The sequence below is a fragment of the Perca flavescens genome, chromosome 4 (assembly GCF_004354835.1).
Source record: "Perca flavescens isolate YP-PL-M2 chromosome 4, PFLA_1.0, whole genome shotgun sequence".
In the NCBI taxonomy this organism is placed as follows: Eukaryota; Metazoa; Chordata; class Actinopteri; order Perciformes; family Percidae; genus Perca; species Perca flavescens.
In genome coordinates, this window is record NC_041334.1 from 11,845,091 (window position 1) to 11,867,032 (window position 21,942).

At 41.5% G+C, this 21,942-nt stretch overlaps 1 protein-coding gene across 4 annotated transcripts in view; it reads left to right on the forward strand.

The window, feature by feature from the left end:
- rims4 (regulating synaptic membrane exocytosis 4) overlaps nt 1-21,942 on the forward strand; it is a 70,146-nt gene that overhangs the window by 30,230 nt on the left and 17,974 nt on the right. The window contains exons 2-4 of one of the 4 annotated variants that reach the window (XM_028576709.1): nt 4,135-4,144; nt 10,197-10,325; nt 20,186-20,298. In XM_028576709.1, the coding sequence (XP_028432510.1) occupies nt 4,135-4,144; nt 10,197-10,325; nt 20,186-20,298 (252 nt within the window). Of the gene's footprint in view, nt 1-4,134; nt 4,145-10,180; nt 10,326-20,185; nt 20,299-21,942 lie in introns of all 4 variants that reach the window. The other 3 variants (XM_028576708.1, XM_028576706.1, XM_028576707.1) reach the window with 3 other exon arrangements.

Sequence of the window (21,942 nt, forward strand, 5' to 3'; positions counted from 1 at the left end):
TGTTTTGAGTCATTAAGGCCAGTCACAAGGTAGCCTCTGACCTACCTTGTCTATCAGTCTCTCTGTCTGTCAGTCAGTCTGTCAGTGTGTTGGCCAGATAAGTTGGCTGAATGGGGGGCAGCTATTCTTGTGTCTGCTCTGCTTTCATTAATATCTCTCTGCTGGGAGACAAACTAATGAGTCCTGGCTCTCTGATTGCTACATCACAACTTTTGTGCGTCACGTCAGACACTTTTTGTGCTACATCACAGTTGGTGCTCTACATCACATGCTGTGAACTACATTCATACAAACACAGTGGGCTATTTTAGCAAGGGAATTTTTACTTTTTCAGTGCACAGAGAACAGATTGGGAGAAATGCTCTTGCTCATATTGAAATATGAGATTTTATATATATATATATGGGGATCACCTTCAGCAACCGTAGCAAGATATTATAACAACACGGTCTCATGGCAGTTCGTGAATTTTTTTCGTGGTGGCCAGCACAAAATGGTCTATATGGAGATTAACGGGGAAAGCAAACATCACAACCCGGTACACGGCCGCGGGGGAGGACGCCTCACACGCCGGGACACAGGCGCCTCACATGCTGGGACATGGTCGCGGGGGACGCGCGACAATAAGGGGATGGCGGGCGCGATCCCCGGCCTCCTTGTTGAAAGTCCTGAATTGTTTGACCCATCCACCACCCCAACCAACCTCCTTACGCGGATTTTCGGCATTTCATACTACTCGCTACCGTAGTCGTGCTGTGATCACGACATATGCTTCCCATTTATATACATTCGTTTAAATTTTCGTGCTTGCCACCACGAAAAAAACTACCATTTCACAAACTGCCAATCAATAAATCGATTACTTGCAGCTGTTTGACTTTTACAGGACACTGAGAGGACTAACTGACAGAGTTGTGTGGGTGTGGTGAAATAAAGGGGAGAAATCGGGTTGACAGAAGCATACTTTGCAATTCCTCTGACTTCAGACACAGTGAGCTACCAGATTTGTATTTGGCTGGACTACACTTAAGATCCCAAACATCTGGAAAGAAATAAACAACAACAGCTGGTCACAGAGGGGAACAAGTGGTCCGACTTAGCTTTCCAAGCAGATGTTGGCTGTCCAAACATCTGTTTCCTTATACCCCTAAACATTTGTGTTTCAGGATCATTACCTGTAGCTGATTCTGGACTGCTCACTATTTAAAAAGCAACACCTAGACTAAATCAGTGCCGTAGACAGAAATAGTATTTTGGGCGGGCCAGTAGAAAAGTGAGTGGGCCATTTTCAAAAAGACAAAGTAGCATAAAGGACAAACTGAAAAAACAGCTACCATTTTACCTTCCAACATATACTGCATTACAACGGCAATAGAAGTACTGTCTACAACATGCTCAACCACTAAAGCTCAGTCTAAAATGTTTGAACACAACAAAATAGAGGAAAACCTGTCCATTTTAACTTATTAAGGCTAAAATATATTAGCGCCGGCAGAACCAGCAGCACTAGCTCTGCACAGCACGGTTATAAATTTAACCATTTTATAGCACAAAGTGGCAACTAAACAATGAACCCAAAGAGCAGAGAAGGCGTTTACATACTGCATGACATAGAATAGCCTACATCAGACAAAAATCGCACATGTACCATATCCTTTGTGCATTCATAACAGCATTGTTGCTTCAGGACTATGGTCAGATCATGAGCAACAAATGCGCTACCAGCAGTAAAAGAAAATCAAAGAATAATAAACTTGCAGCCAAGCATTGTTTGAGTTATGAAAGCTATAATGAAAAGTGGCCAGCAACGCAGCAAATCTTACAGTGTATTGAGTCCACGGCAGTGACAGGATTAAAGAAACCGCAAAACTACATCACTCACAGATAACTTATCTTCTTATTTAATGTGGGCAAAACACAAACGGGTTTCAGCTAGAAGCCATCTTCTTACTAAATAGGAAGGTTACTAGGTAACGTCAATAATAACGCAAGAAGCATGAAACACGTTTTACTTAATGTTACCTCTTTGAGGGCCAGCACTCAAACACACTCCTCTCTTGCTGATAGGCTGTCAGCTCCAAATGTCTGCACATGCTGCAGAAAAGCTCGTCCTTATTTACACTGTATTCCATCCAAGAAAACTGTCCATACCACTTTAAAGAGAAGCCATTGTTGTCGCGGTATCTTTTAACAGTACATCGCTTAACCCTTGTGTTGTCTTCCCGTGGAGCATGCAACTTTTTGTTTTCCTTGGTCAAAATTTAAAATGTCAACTTTTTTGAAATTTTTGTCACTTTTCCCGATGTCTTGAAATTGTCCTGACAAGCCAGACCCACATCAAGATGTTGGGTCTGGGAACTCACCATTGACAGGGCTCAATCCGAAAAGGCGGGATAAACAGTTGTCTTTCAAATTCCCTCTGCACGCAATAGGATAGCGCTACAACCAGGCAGAGCAACAAAGAAGGTAGCGGAGCTAGTTGATAGATTAAACTTTTGCCATAACCGGTCGGCAAAACTCCAAACACATCTTCCTTTTTTAAGAATGACTTCAGTGCCATTCTTTGTTCTTTTCTCAAAGAAAAGCTTAACCAAGTCTTCCAGAAGACCTCTGTTCCCAGCAGCAGCAGCCATAAGCCCGCCCACCAACTCTATACACGATGTGATTGGCCCGGCCAGAGTTTGGTTTTTCCAGCTCGCAAGCCAACAGAGAGTGCCTGGACGTGTGTCTAGATTTCTAGGCTAATGAATTTGAATAAAACACCCAAATTCAATGAAAGTAGTAAACTGATAATTTATTTTTGCTTGTGAAGAGTATGTATGGCGTATGTAACCATCTACGTTATTTCTTTTTACAATTTGGTTGAAAGAAACCCAAGTTTCTGATAGAGAAACTTTTGAAAATTGGTCAAATTTGATCAGAGGACAACAGGAGGGTTAACACATCCATGGTACATTGTCTAAAAAGCCAGCTAGCTAACGTTAGCGCCTGAAGGCAGCCCGGAGAGTCTGCCTGATGGTACCATAGCAACCAACTACGTTCCGAAGTCGTCCTAATTGTTTGATCCTTATTCTATGGTTTAAACAGTTTAGTTTTATTCAGAACAGAAGACACATTGAACACACACAACTAGTTCTGTTACTATTTCTTTTTTTCACATACATTTGAATATTTTTCATAACAAAACGTATTGTTTGATCAAACTTGACTAAATCAGCTCTCAAAGGCCTTGTCTCGTTTTTGTATACGAAAAAAAAAATTATGCCGTCAGAATAATTTGAAATATGAAGAATTCTACACAATCATAGCAACTTTAAATTAACTGTATAACACTGAAATAATGGCTCTAAACATGCTTTGCACAAACACCATTCAAGGTTCTAATGACTTTTTTTGGACCACATTTATTTTGGTGTCTGTTTCTATATATAGTTATGTAATGGTTAGGGGAATTGCCCGCTTATATTTTCATGCGTTTTGCAATCAAAATCTAAAGGTTTTTCAAACAATAAGTCAGTTTCCCTGGTAACACCTGAGGGTTTGACTAATACCTGGAACAATTCTTCCCATCCCATGAGGTTCTGCTCCAGTAAATAGGACAGACCTTAGATACAACCTGGCAATGGGAGATATGTCTAGTCCGCTCATCTCATAGAAGCCCTTGGCAATGGAAACCCTGCTTTAGCGGTGTCTCCAAATAGTACATGTGCAGTTACAGTTTTTTTACATTTTTTGGACTTACCAACTGGCAGAGCGGCTAATACTAGACGCTGACTGCAGCTAAAAGCACAGAAACAGAGATAGATGCAAAGATGCAGACAGGCAAAGAAAAAGAGAAAGCATCTCCGGTCTAATGGTATGTGGAGAGCGAATCGGGATAGAAATGTAGTAAATAAGAAAAACTGTCAATCTTCTACATTTTAATCTATTATCCTGATTGCCTGGTGAGATTGCCTTTCACTCTGCTACACGTAAAGCTTGTTGAATTAGATTGAACTGAAGTGAGATAATATCCCATCAGCGCCATGAAAAGGGTCGCCGTGAAGCAGAGTGGCTGATGTGTCTCCAGCCATTATCCACTCGCTATATTAGTTATGTAACTACTCCGCCTCAATACACCACCTGTGACAAGAGGTGACAGCAGGTTATATACACACAAACACACACAGACAGCAAAGCTAATAGCATGCCTGTGTGTAAAAAAAAGCTCATGTTTGGGTTCCAACCTGGTCTCTGGTGGGAACTGTGTCTTGGACACAAGCTGAGTCCCGTATCACTCCATCGATGACTCTCTCATTATTCCCGTTTAAATAATCATTAGTTTATTCAGTAGTGAGCAGTAAGTCGAGGTTTTGGACACTCAGTCAGTCATCATCATTTTGCATCATCACGGACAGCTGTGGAGTCACCCGACAGCCATTTTCAGCGTTGCATTATGGGACTAAAGCCGCCTTCCCGCTGGCACTTGAAATCAGCTCCGATACGGCTGCGAAATTGCCGGAAGTCATTCATTTCCTATTAAGATTCGCAGACCGCATGCGAATGGGGTCCGAACGAGTGCGGTGCGAAATGAAATCGTGTCAGTTGGTCATCTGGATGCGTTGAAAAAATTTAACTCTTGCGACAGGCTACGGAGGGTTCCTATCCGACAATTCCAGTGGAAGTTAGCGCTGCTATGGTACTGATAAACAAACTTGCTAATGCTAGTTGGTTAGCTAGCAGCAGCCAACAAACTATTGACATTATACCGCTATGTCACATTTAACCGACCTGACATGTCAACGTCCTGGGCAACTTTTCTCCACGCAGCAGCCTTTCTGTTTATATCTCTATAACCGTCATCAGAGAGGTCATAGAGAATCGAACATTCAGACACTTATCATTCGTTCTAGTCTTTCTGCCATTTTTGTGAGTCGCTTCCAACACTTTTCAACGGTGTAGTACCCGCTGGGGGCGTATTGCGTATTACGGAGCTGATTTGAAGTGCCAGTGGGAAGGTGGCATAAGTGTACACGTTTCACACTCAAGTTGTATTGGAAACAGGTTCCCTATCATGGAAATAGTGCACTATATAGCGTGCTCGCCATTTTGTAGTGGCGTTCGTATTCGCCGTGGTAAATTTCATTCACTATATAGTCCACTATAAAATACCTAAAATGCACTGCTAATTTGAGTGTACATAGGATGTATCCTGCATTATACTCCGGTATGCTTCTGGGGAGTTTACTCCCCGGAGTCCTTATGTTTTCTCACCCAGCATATTTCCTTGGAGAACGTTGGCACCAAGATCCTGGTTGCAGCTGTCGCCGTGGTCCTGCTGTACTCCCTGCTAAGCTCTGCGGTGCCCTGCAGTGTCATACTGCGTCCTGCTGAACCCTGCTACTTCCTGCTACGTCCATCCATGCTCTGCTGGGCCACGCTACATCCTGTAACGCCCTGCAGCGCACTGATATGACATGAATTACTACGACTACCATTTGAAGTCACTTTTCCATTATTAATTTGACTATTATCGCCACTGTTCATCATATCCCCAACCGGCACCGTCAGACACCGCCTACCAAGAGCCTGGGTCTGTCCGAGGTTTCTTCCCAAGAGGGAGTTTTTCCTCGCCACTGTCGCACTGCTTGCTCTCGAGGGAATTACTGGAATTGCTGGAATTGTTGGGGCTTTGTAAATTATAGAGTGTGGTCTAGACCTACTCTATCTGTAAAGTGTCTCGAGATAACTCTTGTTATGATTTGATACTAACAAATAAAATTGAATTGGATTGAATTGTATGCCACAATGCAACGCGGCCACATTTTCACGGAGGTGAAGAAGAAGCAGAAATCACCTCGAAAACTGAAAAGGAAAAATGGAGCAGGCTTTCGTTTCTAAACAGTGTAAATATATATATATATATATATATATATATATATATATATATATACACATATACACACACACCGGTGACCGGCCGGCAGTCACCATAATTTCATAGGATATCATACGAAATATTGTGTATAAGTTTTTGTACGATATCATAAATGCGTTGTATAGTGTACTAAATAGTGAATAGGGTGGATTTTTGGAGAAAGGAGACAGTTGTCGCTGTTCCCAGGTGCCACACCAACAACTGTTCACAGACAGACAGAGACAAGGCATAAAAAGAGGACATACACACAATCATGCACCCACACACAAGTGCATGCATAAGAACATGTTCCCACATGAACATGGAACACAACTCTTCCTTCACATTCATTGGTGGTATTTCAGGAATTGTGGACTTCTTAGGAAACATCTTAGAATGAAACTAAAAAAAGTCTTATAATTATTAAAATAGTTTTTTTGTTTACTGTTATGGTGGACTCTGCCTAGCGTGAAAGCGATCACTGCCACCCCATCTGGATATAAGGTGTATTGCAGCAGTTAATATTAATATTTGTGTCACTGTCAAGAGCCAATCTTCTCTTTTTTTTAGCTGAGCCTTGGTGTGTTAATTTTAGAGACTTTTAAAGTCGCCCACTGTCTGCAGACTGTGAAGCGTGTCATTCTGTTCATTTATTTTCCAGCGTTGCGGGGCTTATTGGGAGCGTTTGATGCTGGGGACACAGTGTCTACCAGTTTAATTTAAGTTCCCGCAGCAAACAAAAAATTGAGCGTCAATATCAGTTCTGGCAGGCCAAGTAGTCAAGACGCTGCTAAGCGCTATTGGCCAACAACACGGTCTCATCAGCTGATCTGCAACAGCTGATCTGCATCAGCGCATCAGCTGGTCAACTCCCCTCGCTGCTCAATGGCAACGCTCAAACAGGGCGCCTTACTTAAGCTGCTTTAGTTTGTTCCTAACTGCTTGCTGCTCGCATCTATGGAACCCACCTCCTCCCCAACTCCACCTTGTCATGTATAATATTGCATTTGCTTCCATGTCATCGTTGCTGCTCTGTTCATATGGGGGAATAGTTTAGCTCTCCCAGTCCTAAACTGTGTGAGCATCCCCTAATGCTGCTACTCCTCTGAACAGAGCCATACTGCCAAATTTAATTGATAATTTATTCAATACAATTTCCTAAAGCATTTTTATTGTCTGTGTGTTCTTGAGTTTAGTGGACCTGACAGAAATAAATTTGTTTCATGAGAAGTCTGTGACTTCATGCAGACCTTTGAATGCTGATCCTTGTAAAGATGAGCTAGGCTTGTGACTGTTTTACCACAGTGATGCACATTGGGCTGCCGGTCCCACAAGCATTAAAAGTGCACCCTGACCCTATTTTCATTGCTTGCAATCCAGTGACTTTAGGTTAATGCCACTCTTAAGCTCACTGTAAATCAATCTGAATGAAATGAACGCTGTGAATGCATGTGTATACTTCATGCTGTAAATATCCAAGGCACACCAGGTATTATGATAATAAGAATAATAATACATTTAATGGATGTAGCGCTTTTCAAGGTACTCAGAGAAACTTCTGTAGTGTATTATGCACATTTAACACAAGTTTGACCTTTGTACTGGGCTACACTGCCTGTAGTGTTAATGTATGACAGTGCCACTGTACCACCTACTCACAGTCTAACACAGTAGATAACGGTAACATATGGAGCCAGTCATGAAGCAGTAACCCAAATCTGCCAACGTCTTGTCCCATGTGATCTATAGAAATAGCACCGTTCTAGGTCGCACTTTAATAACTACAGAACTAACTTCATGGCACTCTGTGTGTGTGTGTGTGTGTGTGTGTGTGTGTGTGTGTGTGTGTGTGCGTGCATGACTGTTTACATGGACATATTATTCCGGTTTTTGCCCTAATTCCGATAAAGACAATACTCCGACTAAGCTGTTTACATGGCTAATGAAAGTGTATTTCCAGTAATATTCCTGTTTGCATGCAGCCGTGCAAAATAGGATTTTTTCAAAAGGTTTTCCACCAAACTTGTTGGACCGTGCAAACACAGCATCCCTCCCTTTATTCCTTCAACCACCTTTTTTGAAAAAGTCAGTGTTACAATGTTTTGCTCATATTCAAAAACCTGTTAACATCCAAGTTGGAAAATGCTTATTCGGAATATCCCAACAGAATAAGCTGTTTAAATGACCCATATCAAATTCTGAATATTAGTGTGCATGCAAACGTACACATTGTCTGGATTTGATCAGTGGCTCGAACACTGGAGGTGGAGGAGGGGCAATAATATATGTATTTTATTTGACTGTTTTTACCTTTCATCCACTAATTCGGTGGATTTTAGCTTTTATTCAGTCAGAAGACTTGAAATACACTAAGCTCCATTATGCAAATGATTGAATTACCATTTTAATAAAAATAGTGTTTTTGTGTGTGTGTGTGTGTGTGTGTGTGTGTGTGTGTGTGTGTGTGTGTGTGTCCCTGTGTGTGTCCCCACTATTAAGAGGAAAACAACTTACACGTCCTGTCCTAAAAACAAGGTCAAAGACCTCGTACTAGAGAACTTCATTATAAACTCAACCTCCATCAACACACACGCCCACACAGGACACCTTGCAGCCAGAGAGAGGTCCCATAAAGTGTGCCGTGCATCGATTTCCAGGTCTATTTTGCAACAAGATGTATGTCTCTGCTCTGAGGAGGAATCGAGTGCTTTTGTCCTTGGCCTTTTTAAAGTGATTGCTCATCACTGTGTCCGTCCTTCTTCTGACACTGATGGGCTTACAGCAGGACAAAGACATAAACAGCTTCAACTGAACAGATTAGAAAAACATGTGGGGATTCTTTTTAATATTTTAGTATTAAAAATGTTTTTTTTATTTTTTTTGTTACCAAACAATTAGTCCGGATCGACGACCGTTAATTTACCGGATTGTTCCGGCACCGCTGGAAGTTCCGCCAGATGTCCCTCACATTTACCCTTTCTTTGTGTTTACGCTCTAAACTCTGTGCGAGCAAGCTTACGTTACATGCTGAAAATGGCAAGTTTTGAAGAAAATTTGGTTAGTGCAGTAAGGTAGGCCTGCATTGTTTGTTCAGGGAATGATTGTTAAGATTTAGGGCCCTATTTTAACAATCTGAAACGCAAGTATCAAATGTGAAAAGCAAGTAGCTTTGTGGGCGGATCTCGGGCGCTGCTGCTATTATACCGGGGGGATAAATGACTCTTGCGCCCGACGCAAATCTAAAATGGGTTGGTCTGAAGTAGCTAGGTGTGGTTTGGGCGTAATGTGCAATAAACCAATCAGAGCATAATCTCACATTCCCTTTAAGAGCAGGAGCGCTTGTTCCATGGCGGATTGCTATTATAACGGTGGATTTGCCTGGCGCACGCCAGCGGGAGCTGTCCGGGATGCGGCAAAGTAATAAATGCCCGTGTTGGCTGGGTGGAAATGTCGCTGTGGCCTCTCGGCGCGACTCCCCAAGTCTGGAGAGGATTGCTGCAGCCATGGAGCTCCTGTTGTGCCCCTTCCTCCTCCCCCCACTCCATCTCCGTCCACCCGCTCCACCAGGAGCGCATTGCGCATTGCCACTCCCGGACCAGATTCCGCCGGAGTGTCCAATCCCACCGTAGTTCAACATCACGTCGTCAAGTCCTCTAATATTTCCTCATTTATGTCATCAACACATCCATGATTCATGGAAATGTTGTGTAAAACACAACAAGCCACAAAGAATGCTGCAACTTTTTGAGGACTGTACTGTAAAGTGCCTCCTGTTCTATCCAAACACCTGAAGCACACTTTCAGTAATATTTTTCCTTGTAATTATGTATGGTTTGCAAAAATGGGAACTGCTGCGTCCATTTAGATGAGGGAAGCAAAGTGTATTCAATTCAAATAGCTCACGTTACTGTATTGCGTAAACAATTAACTTTGGTGCAATTGTCCACCAAAAGTTCCTTGCTGAGACCATTTACAGATACCCCTTTTTTTGTAACCTGAGCTTAGCGTGCCCAATACGATTGTGATGGGTTTAAAGAAATGCAAACAACCCCTGACCGTTTGTTCTCCTATCCAGGAGTGTATGTGTGGAAGGGTCAGACCTTCATCCGTAGCGCTGTGGAGATAGGTCTGGCAATGCAAGACCACCAAACAATCAACTGGCTCTAGACTGGCCTAACTGTTTTCTTTGAAAATATTGTATCTACTTTGGTGGATAAAATCCCAGTTCCACATGTGTATAGCAACTGAATAAATGTGTGTTTGTGTCTGTCTGTTTTCCTGCAGTGGATACAGAGGGCAGGAAGTTGAAGGGAACCATCCAGAGGAGTACGGAGACGGGTCTGGCTGTAGAGATGCCCAGTCGGACCGTCCGACAGGCCAGCCACGAGTCTATAGAGGACAGCATGAACAGCTACGGCTCAGAGGGGAAGTAAGTCACTCATTACGCAAACATAACCCTGAGTCTGACTAAAAAACAATGTAGTCAGTTTAGTTGGATCCAACACATTCTCATACTATTTTTATTACATTTTTTATTACCTACGACCAGAAGAGCTATAGCTCGCTTAGTCGCTCGGTGGACAGAAATTTCCCATCCCTTTGGCGTCCACAGTTTTCGCCCCAGGTGGCTAAAACGTGTGGATGCATTTGTGGGTGGGGTCGAAGCTTTTGCGAATTTGCGCTTGTTAATTTGGGCTTTTATTAGAATCCTTATACTATAAGTAGAGCAGAAAGGAAACAAGGGGGGAGAGAGAAGGTCAACAAAGGTCTGCAGCCAGAATCCAACCGTGAACGTTGCGTTTATGTTGCAGTGAAATTGGGTTACAGTTAACCGTGGGCCCAGGAACTAGCCTGGACGCCAGCCAAACTTTGCCCCGCCCACAACATTTGAAGGTCAAGAAGTTCGGTCTGGACTTAATCCGCTGTGGAGCAACTATGCTCAAACCAGGGCTGTTCAGACCAATCAAATTTTCAGGGAGGGCTTTATACGATGATGGACAGATGATCAACAGTAACGTAATCAAGCACGTCACCAAAGAGTGCTTGGGTTGAATTTGTCTGTCAATTTGTATGTCTGTCGAAGCCTGCCTTTGACTTGCAGCTTCTCCGTTGCTCTGATTGGTTTTAGGTCTATCCAATTGAGTGCAGAGGCATTTTCTTTCCTGGTTCGGTTGAAACACGCCCCATAATCACAGCGCAATGGAGCAGTATCACACTCATATTCTGACTCATATCTGAGTAGGACGACGTCAGGCTACCCAGGATCAGAGTTTGCTTTGATTCTGAAACCAGGATATTATTTGATCCCATAGAACCAGGGTTATTTCCCCAAAGACTTCTATAGAAACTGAGTTATTTTTGTAACCAGTGGAGTCGCCTGTGCTGGAAATGAAATAGAATGCAGGTTTAAGGCTCTTCCGCATATACCTTTTTCACGGCAGACATTTTGACTTGTCATAGTAGGAAAAGCACAGCTGAAATTGATAACCTTAACGATGGCTCAATTCGATCAAGGGTCCCAGTGAGCTATTTCATTGAGTCAGCATGAACAATACCAGGGCCTCTCCTAAATGGAATGCAGCCATCATTGGTGGTTTTGAATACACCAGGTTTCTATCACCAATCTAACAAACAGTCGGCAGGGAGAGAGACAGAGAGAGAGAGTATACACTAAATCCCGGTGGAAAAGTGCCTCTGACATCAGCGATACTAGTGTAGTACTTCTGAACACACACACATGGACACATGCAGACCACATGCCAACCTGGCTACCAGCTTGAATTCCTACAGTTACATAACAAGAGGAGGCAGACAGACAGACGGACAGATTGGGGCTGGGAGGGTTTAAGACACACAGAGGAGCGAGGAGAACAAGGCGAGTTTGTGAATCAGAGGGAGGATGATTGCATTGAGCGTGTTTGCATGCATATTAATATTCTATTTATATTTGGACCAAGTAGATATTCTCTTTATGAGCTGCTGCTTTTTTTTTGTGCTAAAATATGATGATGCTAGCTGGTTTATTCTGTAATGCAAAGTCGATATACAGTTCAATGTTGGGTTACTCAAGCAGCATACAGTAGGCAGCTGTATGGAAAAAAGACGTGATTGAATCTTTGATGTAAATGCCAGATCCACACCAATGCCTTAATCAGTTTGAGGCTAAGTATCAGAGAGTCAGATGCAAAAAGAGTGAAGACTGAGAAAGTGCACCAGGAAGGGAGAGGTGTAATCTGTGTTTTCACAGAGTTTTGGTTCACTTTTTCAAACCGTGAAGTGTTTACTCCTCTCGCGCCTCATCCAATTGGGCTAAACTAAAAACACGTCACAAGCCAATCACATATTCTGTCCAGTCACAGTCTTAATTGCAACCCTGTGTCTCGGAAATTATGTTTTTATACTTCTAATTTGCAACTGCAAATATGCTTTTTAAAGAAACAACAGCGCCCGGATTATGTTTTCTATTGACATTATGGGGAAATGTGTTAATTAACATATCTGTCACAAATTGTTGATCCTGAATGTATCAGCAAAATGTTCACTGACAACGTTTAATTTTTTTTCCTACAATATCCGCTTACAGCAACAAGAGCATGCTAAAACTTTGTTGTGGTTATGTTTATGCATTCGCAGCACTCGGTTAAGGTTAGGGAAAGATATTTTTCTGGTCTGAATCCTGCTCTGTGTCCTCGCAGAGCAGCCAAGGTCTACTCAGGTATGGCAGATGGCTTGAAATGCGGATCTACCTTCCGCTTCCTTTGTGTTTGCATTCTAAACTGCGGTGGATTTATGTTGACTATGGTTAACTCCTCCTCAGATCTCTGCAGGATAAATCCAGACAGCTAGCTAGAATATCTGTCCAATCAGACAGAGTTTTCTGTTGCCCGACTAAAGGCCCGGACACATAGAGCCGATAATCGGCCGTTCCGAGGCACTTTTTTGAAAAATTTGGGGAGACTGATCAGCCCAACTGCCTTTTCTGTCGACGTTTGGCCGTCGGCTCGGCTCTGTGTGTCCGGTCCTTAAAACAACCTTTAAAACGTACACATGTTCCACCAAAACAAGTTCCTTCCCGAGGCTATGTTGCAGCGGCAGCGTTGCTCCGTGCGGCACTTAGCACCGCCCAAGATGATTGGGATTGGTTTAGAGAAATGCCAATAAACCAGAGCACGTTTTTCTCCCATCCCAGAATGCTGTGTGGACTCGCCGGACCCTTCCCCGCAGGGCTGTGAAGGAAGGTCTAGCAATGCGAGACTACACAGACAATAAGTCTGAAGTCAGAAAAGGCAGAGAGAGAGGGGTGCGCCACAATCAGCTTATTCTCCGCGAAAGGACGAGTTTAACATTAACCATACAGTTTAACCACAGTTATTTCTAGAAGCTTAACTTTCAGTTAATTCCCTGTGACCCTGCATAGGATTAGCGGGTATACATTATGAATGGATGGATGATAATTACAGAAAAATAGTTTACTTTAAGCCATGATTTTCTGGGAAGCATCAAAGTCATGGCCTTAACGAACGATGGTCGTCCTAAATTCAAAAGTTGGAAAATGTCTGAATAATACTATTGTTACATAATAATTTTATTATCTCGTGGTTCTTTCAGACAGAGGAGCTGAATGGTTCAAATGCTAATCTGTTTGCTCTAAGCTACAAGCATAAATACATTTAAGAGAAACTATAGTTGAGTCATTAAACTCAGCTGTACCACAACATTATTTAAATCAGCAGCAGCAAACCGCTGCTTTTCTTCCTGTCTTCTTGTCCTGCCATCTGTGTTTCCGTCAGCTGTTTGGCTCAGTCTGCTGATTGAAAAGCTCTGTTTCTGCGAGCACGAATAAGCACTTTGTTAGCTTACACCGTCCAATCACACTTATGAGCTTATTGATTTATGGCAATTAAGGACCAGGCTTGTGTGTGTGTGTGTGTGTGTGTGTGTGTGTGTGTGTGTGTGTGTGTGTGTGTGTGTGCGTGCGTGCGTGCGTGCGTGCGTGTGTGTGTGTGTGTGTGTGTCTGTTCAGCTCATGTGTCAGACATGGTCCGTAAAGACACTGTTGACATTTGATTGGGTTGTTCAAGGAATGCTGGTTATGGTTGTATTAATCGATATAATGAGTCCCAAATTGAATTAAACTGACAAGATACTGTATTTTATGTGATTTCCCTGTGTTATGATATCAGTCTAGAGTCTTTAGAGAAGTGGGCGTGGTTAGCACACTGCCAAACAGTGTGGCTATAGACAGTGGCCCAGACCACATCTGAATGCTGTCTGAGTGATTGGATCTCCACGCGTCTTGGGTGCATTCACACCCGTACTTAGAGCCATCCACTTGTGATTTAATCACGCAAGACGCATGTTAATGCCAGATCTGAACCGGGCCTAGAGACAGGGTTGAGATTTGCCACTCAAAATTCTTACTTTCAGATTGATGTAGGAAAAACCCTACGTTCTCATTTTTTAGCCAGCAACTGTTTGGTTCACCATCATCAGAATTTATCAACTGTAGCTAGCTTGCTTATTCTATTCTGTTAAATCTATAAATTGGTCCAACTTTTTCCTGTGTCAGGCTGTCTTGTTTGAAAAGGACAATATGGCAAAATAAACATAAGTATGTAATGGCTATGTACCGTATGATATCATAATACATGGTTATGATGCAAATAAGACTAGATGAAATGTGTAGCAGCTACAGCTAGTCCTGGTTAGGACTGCACAATATATAAGGAAAATATGTAATTGCTATTATTTTGACTGATATTGTGATTGCAATTAGATTCACGATATTGGAGGGAATTATCATTTTTGTATCATTTTTATTGAAAAAAATATTTAAATGAAAAATAAATTTAAATGATTAAAGTGTGATTTTGGCGACGATCTGTACCAAAGATTTTTTTTTCTTTAGTCGATAGGATTTGTAGGAGGGGATGTATCTGCAGCACCACAATACTTCATTCAGAAGAGTTTGACACATATTTTGCCTTTAATAAATATTGCCCCTCCCTGCGATTTGTATATGCGATTATTTGTGCAGCCCAAGTCCTCGTATTATTGTACAATAGGCCTACAATAAAGAAAAATAAGCATGAGGTTAGACTTAATCTTTTCTTGCTTTGGATGCTTACTATAACAACGCACACAAAGTCTAAATTCGATTTTTCACTGGTCCAGTTCGTGTTTCCAACTTCATATGTTGGTAAGGACCACCTGAATGAAGCAATAATTCCTCACCTTCATTCCCTCTTAACACATTCAAACCAGGCTTTGACTTCATTTTCATTTACAAAACATAATGATGATGAACTGTCAGGAAATAATCCTAAATGCTGAATGATATAGGACCTTGAATATTTAAAATAATTCCAGTGTGTCATCTGTCCGCAGCCGCAGTTTACATTGAGCGTCACATTTCTGCGAAACTGCTGTGTAATCCCCAGATGTGCCTCACACGCATCAATAATATAATCTAAAGCTCATGATTTTTATCACCCAGTAATACCCACTCGGCTAATGTTGCTTGACTCATTACATGTCAGCACTCTTCACACACACACACACACACACACACACACACACACACACACACACACACACACACACACACACACACACACACACACACACACACACACACACACACACACACAGGATTTTATCTCATTATTTCTCTAAAATCAAATTGTCTCAAACTGGGCCACACGGCCACGACAAAATTATTTATATTATTATTTATAAGAGAAAATTTTAACTAACAGTGTGATGTGTGATCAGTAAGTTCAGTAGTGTCAGTCGTTACATGAGTGGAAGACTGCATGAGCAGAGCAGCAACCAAAAGCCATGATGATGTGTCAGAAAGGAGAGAGCACACCTGAGCCCAAGAGGCTTTTAAAAGTTCACTGGCCCACAGAGCCCAGGTGTTGCCAGTGTTACTGATGAACCCAGGAGCTGCCACTCTACTGATGAGCCACCTGGAGTACCTGCAAGAAAAGCAGCCAGCAACAAAATGGCACAGTAATATGTTGATTTATTAATTCCATGTTCAAGCATTAGGCGCACGCATGCACAGGAGTGGAAACCTGGACCACACAAACATTTAAATATATGGAATATGGAATATTTATTCATTCATTCACAATACCACTTCAAGCATTACAATAATACAGCTGGGGTACAAGATCAATTGGGTGGAGTGTATGGGCCCCCCAAAGAAGCTAGAAAAGCTTATAGATGGGGGCCCATGGTTCAAGAAAGGATAGTGGTACAAACTATAGAATACACAATTACCACAAATGATAATGAATAGATCCACGCGAAAGGTGCACCAGTACATACATAACATTACATATACATACAATCATACACATACAGTCCATGAAAAAACAGTTTTATGTTAAATATAGGTTAATAAGAAATATTTTTTTAGTTGTCTTTTAAAGTAGGAGATAAAGGGCAACACCTTAAATAGTATATGTAAAAAAATATGTAAATAATCAGAAACACACATGGACGTAAGAACACACAATAGCACAAACAAATAAATCTGCATAAATGAATACTAAATAAAAAAAAAAAATGACCTGCAATAATTTAATGTTTGCCAACATCTGCGTAAATGACTAATCTTAGGCTAAGTGATTTTGTGTGTTGATCATAGTGGAGAGAGACTGCCTTGTAAATTATTTTGTAAGGACAGCTGTGTTTGGCTACTCAGTGTGAAGTTAATATTAAATGTGAGCCTGTGTGACTTTGTTGGAACAATCTAGTAAATATTTTAGTACTTTTCTTTTCTTTTATTTAACAATGATGGCAACGCTGTTGGGTAATTTAGGTCACAGTCCTTGTGGAAAGACTGTTTGGTGTAAAATAATAATACACCTGTTTCCTTAAATGTGCAGCTAAAGTAGTCTCATCAGAGCAGGGATGAATAAAGATTGAAGAGAGAATGAAATATGAAAGAAGAGACAAGGGGGTGGAGATGGTTAAAGAGATGAAGAGGAAGAGAAGGGCGGAAAGAAGATGAGAACTGCCATAATAAATAATAAATATACTAAAGTTATGCGATTGCAATAGTCCTGGTCCAGGGTGTTGGACCATGGCATGGATGTGACTATCTAAGTGCTTGGTCATCCCAAACAGTGGTACAAATCGTGTTCCTGTATGTTTGGTGATATAGTAGTCTATTGCCAGACCTTCGACCACAAACTTTCTCTGGTTTATTGGCATTTCTTTAAACCAATCACAATCATCTTGGGCGGAGCTAAGCGCCAGACTGAGCCCCGGTGCCTCTGCAAAATAACCACTGGAAGGAACTTGTTTTGGTGGAACATGTGTACATTCAAAGTTGTTTTAGTCGTGCAATAGAAAACTCAGACTGGACAGATAGTCTAGCTAGCTGTCTGGATTTACCCTGCAGAGATCTGAGGAGCAGTTAACCATAGTCTTCAGAAATCCACCGGAGTTTAAAATTCAACCGCAAAGAAAGAGGAAGGTAACGGACACGCCCAAAAAGAGGGACATCTGGTGGGATTTTAGGCAGCAACGGAGCAATCCTGGAATTGGAATGTCGTGGCTATAGACTAGTGATATAGTAACTTGTGGGGCTTTTGGTTAGCTTTGTAGCCGGGAAACTATAGCTAGCCGCAAACAAACTAGTGCTAGCCAGTCACGACATTCCACCAAGCTAGCCGGATTGCTAAATTAGCGATAAAGTCAATTCAAGAGACGTATTTGTACCACTGGCTCCCGTCTCACAACTGACTGCAAACATGCCTCCTTTGTGTCACAACAACCAGGCACCCCTAGCAATGGAGAACACTTCAGTTGATTAGCCTTGTGGACTTCAGGGCCGTGGGCCAAACTTGAACATAATGTATTGGCATTGGTTGTAGGATTTGTTAAGGAAATGTCCGGTCCAACTCCACATTAATCTGTTTCCTCTCTTTGTGGGAGTCGTCCAGCCCAGTTCCATGACCCGCATGTTAGCCGTTCATTTTTAGACACAGAAGGTGCAGACAAAACTCAAAACTTGCAATTTGCAATGGTGGACAAAGTTGGTAACAACTTCAGTGGCAGCTTCTGCTGTGGCTTCTTTTATGTGGCAGCGACTTCCACCTTTTCACTGCTCCCTCTCTTTCAAGGATATACTGTAGCGGCTCAGGCAGCACTCAGCAAATCCAGCAGCCATTAGCAATAGTAAAAAATTGTGTGTTGTCACCAGGGGTTAATGCATATACATGTTCAATGTTAGCGGATGGGACATGGACCAAACCAAAAAAGTCAAACACGTCAAATAATTTTTTTCCAAAGATGGTTTCTCTCATTTAAGGTAGTATTTGCACACTGATCTATGTTTAAGTGTTCATTTTTCTGATAAGTTTGGTTTTTATTAATTTGATGCCATAAAAAACAGGTGAAACGTCGTAGGTAGTACTAGCTCTAAAAATCGTTAAAGATGCCAGATGATGTCATATACTCATTTCCACATTGGTGACATCATCACGTATCATAATGCATCATTGCATAATGCTTAGTGGTTGTGTCAGCTAACTGCCTGCTGCTCACGGCCAAAGGGGAGAAGGAGTAAGACCCCGTGCTGTTGGCAGAGAAGCCCTGGACTGTGATTACTCTGAGCAGCATGCATTGAAATGAATTATAATATAATAAATCTTGCTTTTCCTCTGATGGTTTGAAGTCGCATAATTGTTGCTAGTGGCTTTTTAGCAATAAAGTCGCTAAGATGTTCTAAAAAGTTGCTAAATCTAGCGAGAAAGTCGACAAGTTAGCAACAGTGGTTACACAGGGTTACTTGAAATGGTGTGGCCATAGCTTCCTCAATTTTTGACTCCATCAAGATGGCTTAAAAATACACTTCTTTCACTTGCAGACATTTAAAGCACACTCATAGCATTAATGATGGCTTTGTTGTGTAAGAAAGCATGCATGATTTTAATTTTAATTAATCAAATCAATAGTAGAAATTGACGTTAATCCAAATAGCTAACTGATTGTGAGATTGTGTAAGTAAGCCACAGCTGTAGAGACTTTCTTGCCATCTAATAAGTGGTTTTGAAATACTTTCCTTACTCACTTAACATGTTTTCTGACTGAGGAAAGAATAGTTTCCAAGTTGTCAAAAATTCACTTCATTGTTTCTTCTGTTTTTCCTTTTCAGATAATTTCACACATTAATATATATATATATATATATATATATATATAAAACAAATGATGTTACATTATGTCGATAAGACAATAATTTGAACTTGAGCATGTCCAGGGTGTTAGCGGTGCAGTGTCATACCCGTAGCACCTTTTAATCTACTTTTTACTTGTCTCCAATATGACATGGAGTTTGCATACTACACAAAATATTAAAATACTTCTAATAGTAGTTTGACAACATTGTTAATGTACTGTATGTTTCCTTTAAAAACTAATACTAGTATGCTTTCACACAAGTAAAATTTCATATGCAGGCATTACATTAAGCATGGAGGAATTTCACATTACAGTATTGTTATGTTTTTACTGACAGTAACCAGTCCAATGAAACTACCAGCAGAGTTAGGGAGGTGTCAATCAATCAATACCAGTCACACACCCTTAAAGGAGGTTTACCGCTCCGAAGTAATTGGGTGGGTGGACCATGGCTGCAGGACCTATAGGCAGAAAGCTGCTCACAGAAACCAATGCTCTGAGTGTTAACACTCATCTACCATTAGTGGGGGCTGACATCCTGGTTCAGATACAAGTAAAGCATCACAGATAGATGATATACATCAGCATCAGAACCTGTTGGAGTGGATTTGTCCTTGCATCGGACACACACACACACACACACAGTTGTAGTATACCTGGCACTTTGCCACAAAAGCACTCTATGCTGATTTCTTTGCATACACACACAATAAGGACACAACATTAAAGCAACAGTCTAAGTTTAATTTCAGGGAGCCAATTTCAGAGTTGGGAGTTTAATGCCTACCAATACACTGGAAGGCTCTGAAAAGACTTTGAAAAGTCTGATGATGGGAGCGCGACCCAACTCTAGCAAGACTCTCATGATTTCTTTCCTATATTGGAAATTGCTTGAAAAGTTTTTTTGGTATAAGGTCGGCATAAGTTGAAAAAGGACTGATCACTTCCTGTTTTTCCCTTCTCCTATCTCCTTATTCCTCCAGGCCGTTTTTGTCCCTTTGCTCTGTTTCTCCTCTCTTGATTCTCAAGTCAACACAAGAGTTAACCATCTGTCTCTTTGTCTGCCTCTCTCACTCTCTCTCTCTGCAGCCTGAACTACAGTGGCATGTGTTTGGCATCGGATGCACAGTTCAGCGACTTCTTGGATGGGATGGGACCCGCTCAGTTTGTTGGGCGACAAACACTGGCGACAACATCCATGGGTAAGAGAGGACGTATTTTTGCCATAACCGTTTTGCAAAGCTTTTCCCCCTATGAGCCACAGGAGCCTCTCAGCAGTTCATCCATGTTAACGAAGATGCAAGACTAAAAAAACGCAATCTAACTCTAATCTCTAACTTGAGATGGAAAATGATTAAGATTCGATGTTCATAACTATCACCTTTATTTTGTGAAAAGCCTCTGAAGCTCTCCACATAAAAGATGGCTTTGAAAATTGAAAAGGAAAAGCAGTGTATTTCATCATAAAATTGCACCAAATGACTGCTAAAATGATTTCACATTGGCAAAAAAAAAAAATGTCCTACTGCAGAGTTTTTCCTCCTCATCCCTTTGCACATATTCACATCCAAGCCGTATATACTGGATATATATTGTATGCAGCCTGTCCTCCACAGCAGTGATCTACTGTAAGTGGGTCAGTTTCCTCGCTGGCAGCAAGACAGGGTCCTTGGCCCGCCAACAGTGACACTGACTGGACCAACTCCACTCCAAACCTGCAGTCCAGTCCAACATTATATAATGTCAGAGAACCCGGAATAACTTGGCCGTCATCTGCGTTCTGTCACTTTCAAAGGAATGCATTTGTAATTTGGGGATATTTAGCTGAAAACTGTCATCCAATGTTCCACTTTCTTTACCTGCTCTTTGCCGTTTGGTGCCGTTCAAAGCCGAAACAGTGAGTTTATCATAGCTTAGTTGCTAAAATCAGCCATCTGTTGGGGCTGGAAATGAGGTTGATGAGAGGGCTGAGGCTGAACTACGGCTGCACAATGTTTTTTTTTTACGTCATCGCGATATCAACTGTCGCAATAAACACATCGCGAAAGGTTGCGACATATTGCCAAAGACACTCAGAGATTTTTTTGTGTTAGTTGAGAGAAAGTATCAGTAAAAAACTGCTATTTAATATGTAACTGGCATTTTCTTCTTAGTGGTGGTTTTTATAACCAATTCAATGTTCAATTTGTGTAAAATCAGAATACCATTGGAAATGATTTCCTTTCATTTCTTTTAAATGCAGCAAGCAATTTGTGAATGCTGTAAGCAACAGAAATGCAGAACTGAGTAAACTTTGATATCTGTTTATTTATATGCAACAACGGTATCGCATATTGCATATATTCCTCATATTGTGCACCCCTAGACTGAATCATGTGTTAAAGATGAAATAAAACAATGAGCCAAAAGATGCTAAAAAAAAAAGCTAACTGGATTTATTGATAAACTCCTACTGTCATATTTAACTTGAGGAGGCTGAAGTTCAGAGACCCAAGACTCACATGATGTTTCTGTTTCCGTGTAGTCTCGCCTTGCCAGATCTCCACAGCACTGCGTCAGGGCTGGAGTATGGTCTGTCTCAGGGCCGGCCCGTAGCATAGGCAGTATAGGCAAGGGCTAAAGGCGCCATCCATCCACAGGACCCTCAAAGCCCACACAACAACATAACTATATACTGTAGCCTTTATTAGGCCCTATTTTCTGGATTGCCCGGAGACGTAGCATTGGTTCTTTAATACTGTTTTTGTGTGGGTTTTTTTTCTTGAGAAAAGAAGACACCACACACCGCTCTTGGTCAGCACCACAATTTATTGATATTACCAATGTTTCGGTCTCTCTGGACCTAT